Genomic DNA, 17,491 nt, shown 5'->3' on the forward strand with positions numbered 1-17,491 from the left:
GTTACATTTCATAACAAAAATGACTTCGACTGTCAGTTCGATAGACGCTTAAAACGATATACCAGGCGACACAAGTTGTCATTTTCGACCGTTGAAGGAAATGTTAACGTTATGCTTCTCTCGTAGTTTCCCACAGTATTTCATCCAAACATTAACGTAATTATTGGGCACAAGTGTGAGCGGTTGTTGTGTATTTTACTGAAATGCGATATTCTTAGTGACGCTGTTGTGCGTTGCGGTTAAGATTGACTTTCGGTGAAGGGTTGCAAATCATTTACGCTAGTGAACTCTTGTATATACTTCCGTTGACAGTGAAAGCTTCACCTCATATTCATGGTTCTATCTAGCTAATTAATCCATGTACATTATGAACTCAGCAAATGTTTGTATCGCCGGTATGACGTCATCATCTACAACAAAATACTCGTTTGACGGCAGTTTCACACGTTATTTCAGCACTGCCAGAATGACTTTGATGAACGGGGAGGCTAAACTGAGGAAATTAAATCCATTAAAAGTCACTGAGCTCGGCTGACAGGATTAGCTCGTGTTTACTTAGCTAGTAGTAGACCTGTTTGAGAACGTGTCTCACCCGTGCAGTGGGTGACAGTTTTACACATGGCTCGTAGAAGAAATGACGTTCGTTGTCCTGCATGAAAACACCGACGTTGTCACTGCAGAGTTTTCAGACATTGATTATTGTGGGCAGTAATGTGAGTGTATACGAACAGATTACGGTTTATGTAGGAGTAGATTTTTGAGTGTCAAACAGTCCACAGACCTGGAAGCTGCTTCAGTTTCAGGGTGCTGGTGTTGTTCCTCCTTGCTCACTTCCTCACTATAAAGGCCTACTGGGACACTTGCTTTGAATATAACCGTTGTTAATGTTGTCAGGAACATCAGCCTTTCCTACTATGATTACAATTTCAGACTGTATTTTTGAAATACATGCCCCTGCCCTTCTTTTAACAGTGTATGTAGATACACTCTGCAGGACTAATTTCAAGCCTGCTTGACTTTCCTTGCATTACCTGCACACCTTCAGAGCCTCCAATAGGACTGTTCTTAGGTGTGGTGGTTTTTACTCAAACAGTCAGTACTACTTACTTTGTAGTCAGTGCACCCTTTCACCCTTCGGTCTGTCTGGTTGTTTTCTCCTCTGTTTGGCTGAGCACTCAACTCTTTGCCAATGGAGACTGCTGACTCTGGAGTTCACTGGGCTTTTTGTGCCAGAGGAAGATGCTTATGTGTTCAGACTGAGTGGTGAGCCTGGTGTCAGTAGTTTCAGGGCCTTGGGCTGTTTTTCAATGGAGCTATTATGCTAACATCTGGGTGCTTTTGCTATAGCCCAGTACCACCACAGCATGACAGCATTCAAGCTAACTAAGCAGGCTGAACTGATGTGGGAAAACTAAAGCCTGCCAGCTATGAAGTGTCTTAATTATTTAATAACTGGCCCATACAGCAATGATTACTGCACTTGAAGTTAGTGTAGCTGTCATTTCAGTGAGACCTAACTTTTTTCAACTGAGTCGTGTAATTTGTCATTTGTCATTATCCACAGAGCTCAACATGAATGTTATGAAGAGGATCCCTGCATCACATCCGAGCAACAATTAATCCTCCAAGCAAAAACCTCAATCCCACAAATCCCTGCTTCTCTCTGCTGGTCACTCCAGGTGTCGGTGTGCCTCCTGTCACTCTGGCAGAGGAGGCGGGGCAGGAGGTGTTGCCAGGTGGGGGACCAAGGCTGCACCCGCCTGCCTTATTCATTTTCCTCCGTACAGATTTGACCCACTTGATCAGCAGATTCCACAGGCAGTGGACTGAGAGGGAACCAGCCAAGAGCAACAAGTGTGCAGCTTCTAGATTGGGACATTGCAGAGCAGCACTGACAGGGCTCTGCCAGGTGGCGTTGGCTAGTTGAAGAGCAGAGCATGTTGAGTGGTTGCAGTTGCCATGGAGCAGCAGGATAAGAAGCAGGTGAGTTTAGTTGCTTATTTCAGCATCTGCCTGTGCTACCTAAATGTCTCAACGTGGAGAGTTGTTTACTGAACAGACACTGCCCCTGGGATTGATGCTGCCATGAGGGGTTTCTAAGCAGTAGGTTCATGTATTTTTTTGGGTGTTGTACTCTTCAGATAGTGCAGAGGTGTTTAAAGAAATCTTCATTTATTGCTTTAAAAGCCGCTACGTACAGTGTGATTTCTTTCACACCTGGACAAACACTGTATAAAGCAATCATGAATGTGAGATTATTGGTTTCAAAAACTGTTAGACACAGATTTGTCTAAAGGTTACTGCGATTGGTAATTGAGTTTGACTGATATATCAGGATAACTTTTAGGAGCTGGAAAGTAATAGCTTAAAAAATAAAAATCGCTCCTGCTTAGATTTTTTTAGTTTGAAGTTCAGTTCCACATTTATTTATTTTTTAAATCTGATTTTATTTGGTATATTTTAATAATACATACAACCAGCAATAACAAAGCACATTTTGAAAAGTTACTCTACACTTTTTTGGGGGCGGAGGTTCACATTTTAATTTTTGGTTATTTTAGTTAAACCCTTCTGGAAGGTTAAAAGATCAAACCTCTTTAGTTAAACATAGATGTGTAGGAGAGACATTTCACAACGGGGCATTGCTCGGTCAACATAACATGTAGGAAGGGAAACATGGCTGCCAGTGACCTATTGCTCAACAGGCTCACAGACGAGCTTTTTACCTTTTCTATCTCAGTGTTCCCATCTATGTGCTGTGTTCTGTTATATAACCATTAACTCATAACAGTAGCGTCAGAAGCATGTTGCTGCCCTCCTCCGAAAGGAAACATGAACTTCCTAGAGGTGTTGGAGGTAGAGTTGCTCTTTCATTTTCCATGTTTGAATTACGTGATGTGATCACATGAATGAACATTTCAGTGGTATGAATTCACATTTGTTTTTATGGTCCACTGGTTATATAATATATTGTGAATGCGTTAGTAGGTCAAGCTTGAAGATGGACTGTACTCATAATCAGCAACAGAGGACTGATGGTGCCTTCAGTTGCTTCAGTTGCCAGTTTAGTAATAAATTGGCTATTGTCTTGATAATTAAAATATCAACTTAATGACAACCTAAAGGAAAACCTTGAATGAATGATTAGAGAAATATAACAAATGCAGATACTTACAGGTGCACTGCATGGTACAATAAAGGAATTAACATTTAGTTAGCTTCGGTCACAAAGACTGGAACAGTGACGAAAGTGGCATCTGCGTTTTGATCTGTTGGAAAGACATGAGTGGATAAGGTTGGAAATTGCGGCGTACAGACACATTTGATGACTGTGATGCTTGTGCATTAGTGCGATATACAAGGAGAGAGAAGAAGGACAAGTCTTCCTCAGGTGACTGAGGTCAGACTGTGTCAGCAAGAACAGTCTGTTGGCAGTTACATGGGGGGGGGGGGGTATTGTAGTTGGATTGCAGTGCAAACACACCTCACAATCCAAAGATAAATGCACATTTGGGAGTTCTCTGGTGCCATAAGTGCTGGTCTTATTGAGGAGTGGTCAGTCTGTGTTTCAAATGTTTTATATAGCTCCTTGATGAGTTGAGTTTTTGTCCGACGTAATGCATTACAGTGGAATAGGATACCAGTTTGGCTTTTTATATGTATTTTGTGTATATTTACTATAAACAGTCAGAAACACTCAGCACAAGGTCCATTTACTTGCTGTTCTGGAGCTTTTCATTGTATCACACAGTCTTCCTCACACACTTGACAAACACTTTTGTGTTTAAGTCTGAATATCTAATTTTTTTTGTTACTATTTTCTCTACTCCCTTGTCTCTTGTCTCTACGTCTAAGTCTCTCTTGGCCTCTCTGTACAAATCTGTCCATCATTGAAAAATATGCTCAGTTGGCAAGAGTTTTAAATAGCCTAATGAGGATTATACAGGCCAGGTTGCTATTGTTCCTGTCATCAAATGAGGCCCCCCTACTCTCTCTGTAGTCAGGGTTTTGATGCTTAGTGTCCCAGCCAGATGCTGAACTGAGCTCAACTGAATGAGGCTTGGCTCATACCAGAGGGACAGCCAGACTTGGTGTTTTTGAATTGAAGTCCAGTTGGCAGCGTGCACTGCTGCTGGGCTCTGTTGTCTGCAGCCCAGTGACGAGGTAAATTAGGGTGAGGTTTTGCAGCATTTCCAGCTCTCTCCTGACTGTAGACATGAGCAGGCTCTCTCTCCAGTTAGGACTTCATTCACATCTTGAGAACTGGTTCCCGAAAGGTAACGATTCTTGTCACGTAGCACAGCTGTTGTTAGACATTGCCCTTGTAGCCCAGCAGCAGTAATACAGATTTTAGTGAAGCAGAGCAAGGCGTCATGGTGCTGAAGATGAGAGAAGGGATCTACCTCAGGAAGAAGAGCAGCGTAAGTTGTCTGCTTGTTACCATCAGCTACAGCTGAACACATTGTCCTTAGTTAAGGCTGAATAAATGTACCAAGGCTGTTTGTTGTCTGTTTTTGTGACACTCATATACCATAGTTAAAGCATGTTTTTTGGTATAAAAGCAGTAGTGCTTATGTGTTGGTGATCATCCAAGGTTAATGTAGATCCTTCTCACGTTGTAGGCATGCTCTGCTTCACTAAGGCTGTTTAGGCTCCTTGTGCCTCTGAGTGTTTTTGTTTAGGCTTTGTTACTCTGGGGAAAAGGAAAGATATTTATAGCTAGGCTGTGTGGGACGTAGAGCTAGAAAACTGAACCCTGTGTGTTTATGTGTGTGTGACTTTAGACATTTGTGCATGTCTCTCTGTTTGTGTATGTGCTGGACACACACACCCTCACAGTAACATTGGGAGTGGGAAAGGTTGCTTTCCCATTAACATTAGATGTGGCTTTTCTATTTTTAACGCAGCTGTCTTGAGTATGAACTGAGCCTGCCTAATGCGGAGAAAAGATTTGATGATGATAAATGATAAAGTTCTTGTGTATGGTGAAAGCAGTGATACTGCTTGATTAATCAGTTTGTCAGTTGACAGCTGATCATCACATTCTCTGGCTTATATCGTAGTTAATCAAATCTTATGAGTGTGAAATGCATTTATAGATCAAATGATGAATCTGTTGCAACTGTTAAGCCAGATTATTGATTTTTCCATTGGTGGTTTCTTATATATTTAAGTAAAATATATTTTTATATAGATATTTAGATATAAGTAGTATTGCTAACTGGGCGGCATGGTGGTGCAGTGGTTAGCACTGTCACCTCATAGCAAAAGGGTTCCTTTCCTTAGCCTAAACAAGCTGGCTTGCGATTCAGTCTTGTTACGCTACTTTTATGTGCTCACCGTCATAGCTGGCAGGTTGGCCAGATTCATTACAACAATAATAATAACAATGATACTTTGGCTGGTAAGATGGAACAGGTATTTATTTTGGTATTTAAAAGGTTTTAACGAGTCTTAACTTTAATTTTTGTATTTAATGTTAAGTTTAGCAGCAAAAGGGTTCCAGGTTCGAATCCCGGTCTGGGCTCTTCTATGTGGAGTTTGCATGTTCTCACTGTGCCTGCGTGGGTTTTCTCCGGGTTCTCCCGCTTCCTCCCACAATACCAAAAACATGCACATTAGGTTAATTGGCTACTCTACATTGTCCCTAGGTGTGAGTGTGAGAGTGTGTGGTTGTCCTGGGTGTCCAGGGTGAACCCTGCCTCTTCCCTGTCTGTCCCACATATAAAAAAAAAACTGTTCCATAGAGCAGAGGCCAACAACTCCACTGTCATGGATAATACACTATATGGATTTTTTGAGCTGATGCCAGCCAATGAAATAATCTATAATTTCACATTTTCCTCCACTGCTTGGCTGTACCTCGAGAGTCTGTCTTTGAAGACCACAAAAAGAATTGGTGACAATGGACAGCCTCAGCTGACGACACCAATATCAACAAATATTAAAAAGCATCAAATTCATTTTGTTAAAAGAAAGGCCTTACAAAGTATCATGAAGTCTTAAATTTACTTAAGCTTGTTTAAAATATTTTCTTTTGCTGAGACCTTAGATCTGCAACAAGCAGTCTGGTACAGGGTTGGAAATTAACTTTTTTGTTCAGCAGCCACTCTGGCTGTGGATTTCAAAATCTCCCATCTATCTTGTTTTAACTGGTGGCATTGAGTAACTGCTTGTGAAAAATAATTCAGCAGTAGTTCAGCAATATTCGAGCAGCGGGCTTTTTTTGTCTCATGAGGTAAATATTTAAACTCTTAAGGAAAATACTGACACTTTCTCTCTCTCACACACACCTATATGACTGCGAACTGATGACATGATTGTGTGGGTGTTCCTAAGCAGTATGCTCATCTTCTCCAACCTGTAGCTGGTTTGTAACTATAAACTTTGACTGGGAGACTAGATAATTATTGTCTTGTTTTAAAATTCTTCACTTTATGTTTTAATAATTATTATATTGATTATATTTCCCACTGGACTTTATCAAATGGCACAAATAGATAGATAGATAGCTAGAGATAGGGAAATTCAATAACCCTAATAAATAGTTTCACTCTGTGCACTTTTGTCAAGCTCAAAGTCAGGGCACGTAGCCGAGGAAGTGGCTGAGTGGCGCAGACGGTCCAAGAGATGGACTGGCCAGACTAGAGTGAGAACCACAGCGAGATAGTACATCAGCTCAATGTTACTGTTATTTGCTGACATTAAACTTGGAGAGGAGAGAAAACAAGTTTACCTGATAGCTGCTCTTGTAATTTAATCTTCATTCTTTCATCCACGTTGTAATGACTCGCACTCATGTTGACACAAGGGGGAGATGGGGTCCTTTGCTTAGCCTAAACAAGCTGGCTTGCAATTCAGTGTTGTTACGCTACTTTTATTTGCTCACCGTCATGGCTGGCAGGTTGACCAGATTCATTACAACAATAATAATAACAATGATTTTTTGACTGGTAAGATGGAACAGGTATTTATTTTGGTATTTAAAAGGTCTTAACCAGTCTTAACTTTAATTTTTGTATTTAATGTTAAGTTTAGCAGTAAAAGGGTTCCAGGTTCGAATCCCGGTCTGGGCCCTATGTGGAGTTTGCATGTTCTCCCTGTGCCTGCGTGGGTTTTCTCCGGGTAGTCCGGCTTCCTCCCACAATCCCAAAAACATGCACATTAGGTTAATTGGCTACTCTACATTGCCCCTAGGTGTGAGTGTGTGCATGAGTGGTTGTCTGTCTTTGTGTGTTGGCCCTGCAATTGACTGGAGACCAGTCCAGTCAGCTGAGATAGGCTCCATCCCCCTGCGACCCTGATGGGTAAGCGGTATAGAAAGTGGATGGATGGATGGATGCATGGATGTTAAGTTTAACCTGCAGAAACCCTTAATACAAGCATACGAGAGCTATGTCTGTATTATGGGTTTCTGCAGGTTTTGCAAGGATGGCAAGGGACTATGTCAAGGGCCCAAACCATAGACCGTTATTATGATCATGAAATTATTCTTACTAATGAAACAAACAAATACATTGATGAAGTCTTCAAATCGTTAAGACTGGAAGCCGTGATAATTGTATTTAGCAAAGTACTGGGATTGATCTTGCCAAATTGTGCATGAAGAGTCAGCCAAGGTGTCAAAGGGTTGTTGTACACATTGTTGCAGGAAGAGGATGCTGTTACTCTGGGCCTGTCGACTGGCCAGGCTCTGGTGAAGCTGCGGGACCAGCTCAGCAGCCTGTTGGAGCAGCACCAAAGGGCTGCATGCAGACGAGTCTCTACACAGGTACACATACGCATTTCTATCAGTGCCCTCTAAGTACAGTTACTTCCTAAACTTAAATCATCATTCTGACCAAAACCGGTATTTGTTTTAAACCTAACCCTAAACTAAACTTAGTAAAGTGAGGACTGTCAAGACTTGAGTTTTCCCATCACTCACTTCCTTGTGAAGATGTCTGGTTCTCATAAGCATGAAAACACAAGAACATGTAAAAACATTCCACACAGCCTTGATCCCATCCAATAGCAGCACAGTTCCTTTGGTCATCCTTTAAATAGATCTGTCACGTGTTTGATGCCTTATGTAACACGCTGCATATTGTTTTGCTTATGCCTTGTTTTCTTGTGTTTTCACAGGAACGGTGGATGAATAGCTTTCTTTACCATGGCAACCGTCACTCCTGTCTTCATTGGCCAGGAACTGCCCTCACTCTTCTGGTTGTGCTGGGACTCTTCTGTTGCCATGGCAGTCAGCCAAAGGGCAGGTATGTGAAACCCCATGATCCTCTATGATGCTGTACATGCAACATCAGTAAAAATGTTTTGGATCTGTTCTGGGTTCTCAACACAAGAAGTGTCTTTTTCCACTTTTTGAAATTGCCTTGTTTTCTTAAAGCTATTGTAAGATCTGTTTTCTTGTGGTTGGACAGTGATAGTATCAGAAGCTATGGTCATGTCTACAGTCCAAGTGGTGTGTGCTGTAACCTTTCAGCTTCGAAGGCACTCTAACTATTTTATTCTCATAAACAGTAATGGACATTTCCATAATGAACAGAAGTGACAAATGACAATTAATCAGTTGCCACAAAAACACCAGCTGTCGTTGTTCTTGCTGCGTGCCAAGGCAATCACACACTTGCCTTATTTGTTCTTATTTCTCTCGGACACCATTAGATAAAATCTGCGTACTAACTTACCAATTAAAACAATCATTTGGTTTGAATATCGATACATTTCCTATAATTATACAAGTGATATTTTTTCAGAGGGCACCAGTTCAAGCTCAAGTTTGATCTAACTTAAAATACTTTATTTTGTCTAATCAAGCAACACACCATCATTGAGAAATACTGTGTATAATTTGTCGTGTTCACTTCCACAGCTCTGGTATAGAAGTGTTGAATGCCGCAGCCCTCCTTCTCCTCTTCCTGCTCAACCTGCTGCTGGTCAGACGTCAGGAGAGGCTGAAGAGGAGCGAGATGGTCCGGCGCCTCAAGGGCATCATCACTCAGCTCAGTGGTGAGTTAGGCTTGTTGACAGACCACTGGAAATATACTGCAATTAATTATGGCATTTGTTCTTACTTCCAAGATAACCTTTATTCATGTATTACGCTTGAGGGAATTAGTCCTCCTCACTTAACTGTGACAGCTTGCATTTGTTAGTTGACAAATTCAGAATCGTGGGTCCACAGTTCTGTCGAATGGAGCTAATTTTCCTGTGACAGATTTAGTAAACCAATTATGGTCTTGTTCACTCCCCAATTTCCTCACCACTAATAAACTTGAAATTTGCACCTTTTATTAATTTAAAACAATCGCCTTTCAAAACCAGTTTTTGAGGGGTGCATCCCTGTGCTGACAAGTTTACTAACAGTACACTGTTGGGCCTTGTAATGAATTTCATTATCTCCTAGCTGCCTAACCGTATCTCAGCTCCTAGCTGTCACTACAGCAATATACATTTTCAAAATGACATTCATCCTGTTAAGTGGGGCTCCACAATTCTTACTGACAGGTTCTGAGAGGAATTGAATCATTTATATAACAATGTCATGTATTTATGTATTATAAATGATTACTAATTATGACATTTTTCATCATCTCATCTTCCTCTTGCTAACCTGCATCTCACTTTCTTTGCCTCTTACTCCAGACTATCTGTCAGGGTGTGTGGGTGAAGTTCGGTGGTCTCCGTCCCTGTACCCTGATCTGTACACACCCACATCCTCATCGTGGTCCCTTCACTGGACTTACCGCGACTCCCAGCTGGTTAACTTGCCTGTCAGTCTGCTGGTGGAAGGAGACATCATTGCTCTGAGACCTGGCCAAGAGGCATTTGCTTCCCTCAGAGGCATTAAGGTTAGTCTGTGTATGCATACACACAGCCTGCCGCAGTGGTGCACAGAAAACACACTATTCTCATTCATGCTAGAATGTAAATAATTAATACTCACTGCTGTGGTAAAAAGTTACATATAAAATAGTCTAGTCAGTAAAGTTCCACTGAAACAGTCAGATAACAGAAAGAGAAGAGAGGAAAAAAATAAGTGCATATACGGAAAAATAAAAATAAATTTCATGATATTGCTTTCAGCAAACATTACAGTACAAATAGCAATTTAACTGTCAGCAAGTAAAAGTGCTGGTGGGCTAGTGGACCTGGTGCATCAGTTCCACTTTTTAATCAAGTACTTGTTGTGTTAGATGGTGACGTGGAAGCAGGTCTTGAATGAGAAGGGAGTGAAGGACACAGTTTGTTCTTGCAGTTATGAAATGGGTTCCAACACATATTTGAGACAATTTTGCTTATGAATCAAAACAGCATCAGAGGTACAATCAAAATTCTCTCATCCCGGACCCTGAAAACCGTATAAGTCTAGTGCCTTGATCAGTTAGTACAAAATGGTTCATTAAACCTAAATTGTGTGATCATCTATTTTTTTTTCTCTTCTCAGGATGATGAGCACATTGTGTTGGAGCCAGGTGATCTATTTCCTCCTTTCTCCCCTCCTCCTTCCCCACGGGCCAATGAGAAGAGAGGACCACAGAGCCCCCAGCAACACCGTCTTTTCAGAGTGGTCCGGACCCCAATACTAGACACAGTCAGGTCAGGAACATGGTCATGTTAGGTCTGGATATTGAGAAATGTTTTATTTGGCTTTACCGTGTGTGTACCCCACCCGTCTACAACTCTCTTCGGTTATCTTATCTTGTCCAATTTTATTTTATCCTATCTTATTTTTACACTACAATGCTGGATAACAATAATAAATGATGAGTTCTTTTGCTGGATTCAAGGCACTCGACAGCAGCTTGTAATCAGCCCCTTATGAGAAAGATAGGAGAATGCTCAAATCCCGTGTCCTTTTTTTTCCCCCAACAGGAACAGTTTGGAGTTGGCATTGGCTCGACCAATCACGGTGCTAGATAATGAGAGGTTCACAGTGCAGTCTGTTATCACCAAGCTAGTCTGTCCTGTCGTGCTGGTGAGAAGTTCTAAACTGTCTCTCTAATGTATTTGGGATCATTTGGTCTCTATTTAAAACAATCCAGATGTAATGTGTGCCACCTTTGCCTCACTACCACCTTTATGTTGTCCTTCTTCAGGTAGCATTCCTGCTAGTGAACACTATCCGCTATTTTTGTGATGCACCCAGCCTCACCCCACGCTGCTACAATTTCTTTCAGCTTCAGGTACAATTATTCAAAGCCGTAAATGTGTGTGAGTTTATGGAGTCTTTGTGTGTGAGTCTTATTATTATTATAATTGACTGTGAAGCACATATACTTGTCAGTGTTCATTTACAAGTCAGACTTTTCCATCACATGTTTAAAGGTTAAAAAAAAAACAACATATCAACATTGTATTTGCAGTTGATGGGTGTTTTGCCCATCTTGCCTTTGCTCTTCCCCGTCATGTGGGTGCTTTTGAACGCCTTTGGAGAGGCCAGGGTCCTCGCTGAGTTCAGCCGAGCATCACCAGCTGGTCTGGTGAGGCATGCACACACATACATACACACACACAAACACATGTGCAGTTACAACTTTGCAATGTGCACTGACAGCTTCAGTTAGTAACATGGAGGATTGTGTTCTTTGTTTGAAATAATATCCACGGACACACACACACAAACACACACTGTAGGGTTAGACTGTTATCTTGGTTTGATTCCGCTTAAACATTAAAACCAACAGTAAACCAATTTAACTGTTTAACTGATTAATTAATTGAATATTAAGCATATATGAATGGTGGTCTATGAAATGGCCTGCATTACATGTCCATTGGCTGTGTTTCAGCAGCATCAAGGCTCAGCTCTGTCCTGTTTCTATTTCATGATATACCATAATATGAAAATTCACAGTTATCTTACCATCATTTGCTTATAAGCAATATTGAATTCTACCATATTATATAGTTAGTTGATATGGTTTTAAAATTATATTCAAGCATTTGTTCAACCAAAAAGCCCTCCTGTTTTTACTCCTTTAAGGGTCATAATACTTTTAATACCTTTAAACTGTGATAATTATCATACTAGTGTAACGCAACAATAGTTTTACTACCATTACTGCTCATGTTAAACCAATAATTGATTCTTCAGCCAATTCCAGTATTTGCATATGGTCGCATTAAGTCATCATTAGATGACAAACAGACTCACTGCTATTGGATTACAATAGATACACCACTGTGACAGAATAGACACAAACCTTGAACCGGACTCTGTGATAAAGGCTATGCTCTAAATTGTAATGATTAGTCAAATGTTCTCTCTTATGCATGTTTATGTAGAGCAATTGATTTCTCTTATATTCACAGTTATTGCCAAAACTAATGCTTCACTGTTATGAAAGTGTCATAAAGATAGGAAGAAGCTGCACAGCTGACTAGCCAGTGGACATTGAAACACACTCTGCAGGCCATCTGAACCATGTGTGATGGCCAGCAGGAAAGCTCAGATTCCTTAAACAGTGTCATGTGGAAGTGTTAGGACAGTACCACATTTGGCTCTGTACTCCTGCATGTTGGTTTCGGTTGGTTTGCACTGTCACAGTCACAGTGAGGTAAAATCTTGACTTTTAGTTTTAAGGGGTGTTGATGGTCACAATGTCTAACACAACAGTGTTAGATATTTTTTTGTACACAGTCTCTTTCTAACTTAAACTCAAAATAGTGGTCAAAATTAAAGTATCAGAGGCAGACAAGGCTGGTTCCCATAATTCATTGGAAACTTACTGCCCAGTAAATGTCCACATCCAGCTTAGCATCCCCAGTTTCTAACACAGTTGCTGGATTTACACAATCACTTTGATCCACCAAAAGTGAGGGCCCTGCATTAAATGTGCTACAAATACTCCACTGTTCAGTCAATGTGGATGTGAGCACCTCTGAGAGCTCAGCCACGCCAAGACAACAGCCAGTCTTGGTGATGATGCTGTGGCCAACCGTCGACCATAAGTCACTCAAAGGTTTTGGGCTTCAGTACAGAGACAAACAAAAGTATTTTGTTGTTTTCTACATGTTCATGTATGCAAACCGAGTGTTTTTCTTTCCATGCTGGCTGTTTGCACCAACAGTGATAGTGAACTTAAAACCCATATCAGTCTAACCCAGTGAACACACTCACATGTACTCACACACACATGCACAGAGGAGACGGAGCGAAGGTCTCTCTCTGTGTTTTAACTAGACTCTTCTCTTGCCCCAGCTTGCTAAATTCTCTGAGGACACTCTAAGCAGCTACACCGAAGTGGTTTCCTCCCAGGTATAGCCTCTCGCTGTCTCGCTCCCCACCTCCCCTCCTCCACTGGCTTGGCTCCCAACTCCACCCGAACCCGCCTGTCTTCACTTGCTCGCTGTCCTAGCCTTTTCCAGCTCCCTCTCTGGAACCCCCAGTACACAGCTCTCGCTACCCTTCCACCCACAATCCCTCACTCTTCATTACATCTTTGATTTTTTTTTTTCGAACGTGAAAATCTTTATGGGCATCTTTTGGTTCAAATCACCTCTGATTCTCCACATGTTCACTCACTTTTTTTATTTTTATTTTTTGCTTGAATCCGAGCACTTTGCTTTGCTCTCTGTTTTTTGTACATCCTGCACGACATGTTATTTTCTCTCCTTTGACTCTTTGGTTTTGGTCACTCTTCATCTGTGGATTATCAGTCAACACGTCTTGACCAAGCACCTCTGGATGTAAGTTTACACTCAGATGCCTCCAGAAATCTTTCAGATATCTCAGCAGTCAACCTGTCTCTTTAAGATCATTTTCTCACCTCATGGATACAGCATCTGTTACCACAACCTCTCATAGATCCTGAAAAAACTCAATCATTGTTCTACAATGTTACCAGGCTGTAGTCCTCAAAAGAAAGCAAATCAGTAGTCATCAGTAGATCGCTACCAATCTGTTTAAGTCATCAGTGTTTTGTCTCTGGCTTTGGCACTCAGTAAGTGTTAAACATAGGGAAGAGATGATCCTGAGATGGACTTTCACTTGAATTTGTGCCTCACCTTCCACCTCTCCTTGTGTGTCTGCACTGCATGACTGGAAATCAGTAACACTATGCTGTTTGTTCTGTAAGGTATCCGCTCATTGTGACCTTCCTTATCTCCTTTGGAATCATGGTGAAGATATTTTTAACTTGGTCACAGATGCTATCAGATGCTGATTAAAATCTGTATTTGGCATATCAAGTGATATGAGTCACTCAATGCACTGGCTATTATCCTTTTAAGATATTTTAAAACTTTGTTCCTGTTGGACACTGACTGGACCCAGTTACACCCAACATGCTCCTCATTGGTGCCTGTTGCAGAACTCTGCACATGTGTGTAGTGTTTTTCACTACCGTCTGTTTGGTTCATTTACCTTGATTTACCACTCACTTCAAATAGATTATAATTGATTAATTGAGGAATGTTACAGTGTGGTATTGCTGTGTGATTTAATTTTAGCTGGGATTAAAAAAAAAATCTGGCCTCATGTATGTACATTAGGGATGTCTCTGGATACAAATATCTTTTTTGGGGTATTAATGAAAAATGTGCTCTACACTGATCGTATAACAGACAGTATTTGCCTCAAATGCCATCCCCGTTTTTTCTGAATTAAAAGTAAATCTTTTAAGAAATAATGGGAAAATATGCTCCTTATAACCTGCTCCAGAGTAATCAAGGTGACGTCCACATTAACTGTAGGATACAGGCATTAACTTTGTGTTTCATCCCTAATGTACATATTTATTTAGTTTAACAGTCCTTAGTCATAGAGCCAGAAATTTCATTTTGGATGCTGCCTTATAAAGACAGGAGGCAAGGAAGGCCAAGTTGTGATTGTTTTTGGATTGTCCCACGCTGAACCAGTCATCATGGATTACATCCAAAAGAATCAGAATCTGCATGGATGGGTTTTGGAGCAATCAGTAAATGCTGCAGCTTGCACTAGGCTTCACCTCCTTGCCTTGTGCCACTGGCTTCTTAGAATAGAAGCATTTTCCTTTATCTTTCTGTCATACCCCGATCGAAGAGCTGATTAAGTATAGTCATAGGAGTGCCATGAAAACAATACATTTGTAAATGAATGAGAAAGTAATTGTGGAATTGCAAAGAGGAATAAGTAAATAAAACTTGAAAAAATATACATGCCGGATACCTAAAGTTCAATCAAGGAGTCCCCAGTCCAGTTTAGCACATGTCACTGAGGGACCTCATGATAGGTACTTATTGCTTCTCGGGTAGAAGTATAGTAACGTAAAGCTAAAGCATAAATGCACTGTGTCCAGACAATAGACTAGCATTCAGCCTGGCACTTTCCCTCTCCATGCAGATGACTAGATAATAACAGGTGCATATATATATGTGTCTATATATATATATATATATATATATATAGGATGCAAGTCTGTATCTCGCGTGGTTCCGGATGTTTGCTCTAAAAAGGGGACTGACTTGAATTGAAATGCATGAATTGACTGCTCAGGCTTGGCAGGAAAACCTGCCCACAGCCAGTTGATGGACAAGTGTTGGCTTTCAAGAAACAGCAAAAGCAATATTGAAAAGCACAAGTCAAATAAGGGGATAAAATAAATGAAAACATTTGAAGGAATGTAAAGAAAAAATACAGTAATTTATATGCAGTAGATATATTTAAAAAAAACATGTAAATAAATACACACATAAGGAAATGAACAACTACAGTAAATGTGAAAATTCTTGTAACTTTTTCTTTTATAATTTATATTTCTGCTTTTATTTTCCACATTTCCACATTTATTTCTGTATTCTTTTACAGATTTCGTTTTTTGGCTGGCTCTCCTATGACTCCTTAATTAAGATATATCGGTTTATATTGCTGGTATGGGGCTCTTGTGCTGAGCTGTTAACTGAGTTTGCTTCTTCCTTGTTAATAAAGCTAGTTTTTCAAATTGTTTAATAGCTATTTCATGTTGTTTATGACAATCATATCACTGATATGCTTTTGAATTTCACTTGAATAATTTGTATAGACTGACACACATGTCCATCTTAGTATGTGGTAGAAAGCAGTTCTCTAACTATATCTGTGTATGTATGTGTGCGTGCTCACGTATGCAGGAGATGCTGCGTTGTGTGTGGAGACACCTGGTTGCCATCCTGAAGGGAGAGTCTCAGACACTGTGTTATACCTCCAGCCTGTTACACACTCTGGGATCTGTTACTGTGAGTATTACAGGCTTAAGTGATTTGGGGAAAATATCTCATTGCAATACCAGTTGTGATGATTGTCTGCAAATTTGATCCAAAATCTGATTAAAGCCTGCAGTTCATCGCTGTTCAATTTTTACATATATTTATTTATAGATAAATCAGAAAAAAATGTACTATTTATATAATATGTATATATATTATCTCATTTACTTTTAATGGTATTTTTGTCATGCAGTTAGTTTTGGTTTTATTTGTCCAGGTTTTGAAATATGTCTGAGATATCAACCTACCTAGTACAACATAGATGAATGGAATGTTCTTGGAATTGAAAAACTATATTTGCACAATTCAACAATGACATTTCTTTCCAGAAACTTCGCCCCAGTCCCTGAACAATCCACAAATCTCAGTATGAACAAATTTCTTTCCAAACACACTGTGAATTGGTTCAGCACAAGATTTTCACAAAATCATACTCTGTTTTTATTTGTATTTCGTTTTCTGTTTTTGTGATTGGTGTATTTTCTCTCAGTGTATTTACACTGAATAATTACCTCTCTATATAATAGCTAAGATTGGCAGTGGCGGAGTCTGACATGCTGGTCTCAGAGATTACCATCTCGTGGAGTCAGAAACAGTTGCTATACCTACAACCATGTACTTGTGAACAACTATATAGAATTTTTGGTGCATTTATGTGCGCAACTTGTAAATGTTTTGTGTGTATGTAGGTTTTGTGCTGCGTAGACAAACAGGGCATCCTGTCTTGGCCTAATCCAAGCCCAGAAACTGTGCTGTTCTTCAGTGGACGGGTGGAGCCACCTCACAACAGCCAGGATGATCTCAGAGATGATTTGTCTGTCAATTCCTACTGTCGAATGGAGGCAGATGAGGACAGGGATGAGGTTTGTGTGTCTGTGTTTTCTCAGGCATATCTCAGACACTGTGTGGTCTGTTATTTTTACTGGAGGTACCTTGAGCCAACTGAAATTCAAATGGAATTTATCACCTAATAAAGCATAGTGTTGTATCAGCTCCTGACTGGTTGTGACCACTGTACAGGCCCAAGAGGCGGAGGCTCTGCTCTGTCTAGCAGCAGAGTCCTCCACCCATCTCGGGGAGGGGCCCGAGCTCAGTGAGACGTCACGCGAAACCACTCGCTCGTCTGATGTCCGGGTTCTGCGTTCCTGCCAGCCTGCACACACTCGCACCAAACACCACTCTGGATCCAATGTGAGCTTCAGCCATGACACTGAAGGAGGGGAGGATGACCAGGCCCAGGTAAAAACAGTTTCTGGAACCTCTCAGT

The 17,491-nt window shown here is 40.7% G+C and overlaps 1 protein-coding gene across 6 annotated transcripts in view; it reads left to right on the forward strand.

The window, feature by feature from the left end:
• tmem94 (transmembrane protein 94) overlaps window positions 1–17,491 on the forward strand; it is a 30,686-nt gene that overhangs the window by 346 nt on the left and 12,849 nt on the right. For 2 of the 6 annotated variants that reach the window (XM_046376729.1, XM_046376731.1), the window contains exons 2-15: window positions 1,565–1,983; window positions 7,652–7,771; window positions 8,125–8,252; window positions 8,870–9,006; window positions 9,643–9,848; window positions 10,445–10,596; window positions 10,873–10,975; window positions 11,097–11,183; window positions 11,364–11,480; window positions 13,202–13,258; window positions 13,660–13,689; window positions 16,090–16,194; window positions 16,914–17,087; window positions 17,245–17,463. In XM_046376729.1, coding sequence (XP_046232685.1) covers window positions 1,960–1,983; window positions 7,652–7,771; window positions 8,125–8,252; window positions 8,870–9,006; window positions 9,643–9,848; window positions 10,445–10,596; window positions 10,873–10,975; window positions 11,097–11,183; window positions 11,364–11,480; window positions 13,202–13,258; window positions 13,660–13,689; window positions 16,090–16,194; window positions 16,914–17,087; window positions 17,245–17,463 — 1,659 coding nt within the window. In that variant the 5' untranslated portion in view covers window positions 1,565–1,959. The remainder of the gene's footprint in view (window positions 1–1,564; window positions 1,984–7,651; window positions 7,772–8,124; window positions 8,253–8,869; window positions 9,007–9,642; window positions 9,849–10,444; window positions 10,597–10,872; window positions 10,976–11,096; window positions 11,184–11,363; window positions 11,481–13,201; window positions 13,259–13,659; window positions 13,690–16,089; window positions 16,195–16,913; window positions 17,088–17,244; window positions 17,464–17,491) is intronic. The other 4 variants (XM_046376732.1, XM_046376734.1, XM_046376730.1 and 1 more) reach the window with 3 other exon arrangements.

The sequence above is a fragment of the Scatophagus argus genome, chromosome 21 (genome assembly GCF_020382885.2).
Source record: "Scatophagus argus isolate fScaArg1 chromosome 21, fScaArg1.pri, whole genome shotgun sequence".
Classification (NCBI taxonomy): Eukaryota; Metazoa; Chordata; class Actinopteri; family Scatophagidae; genus Scatophagus; species Scatophagus argus.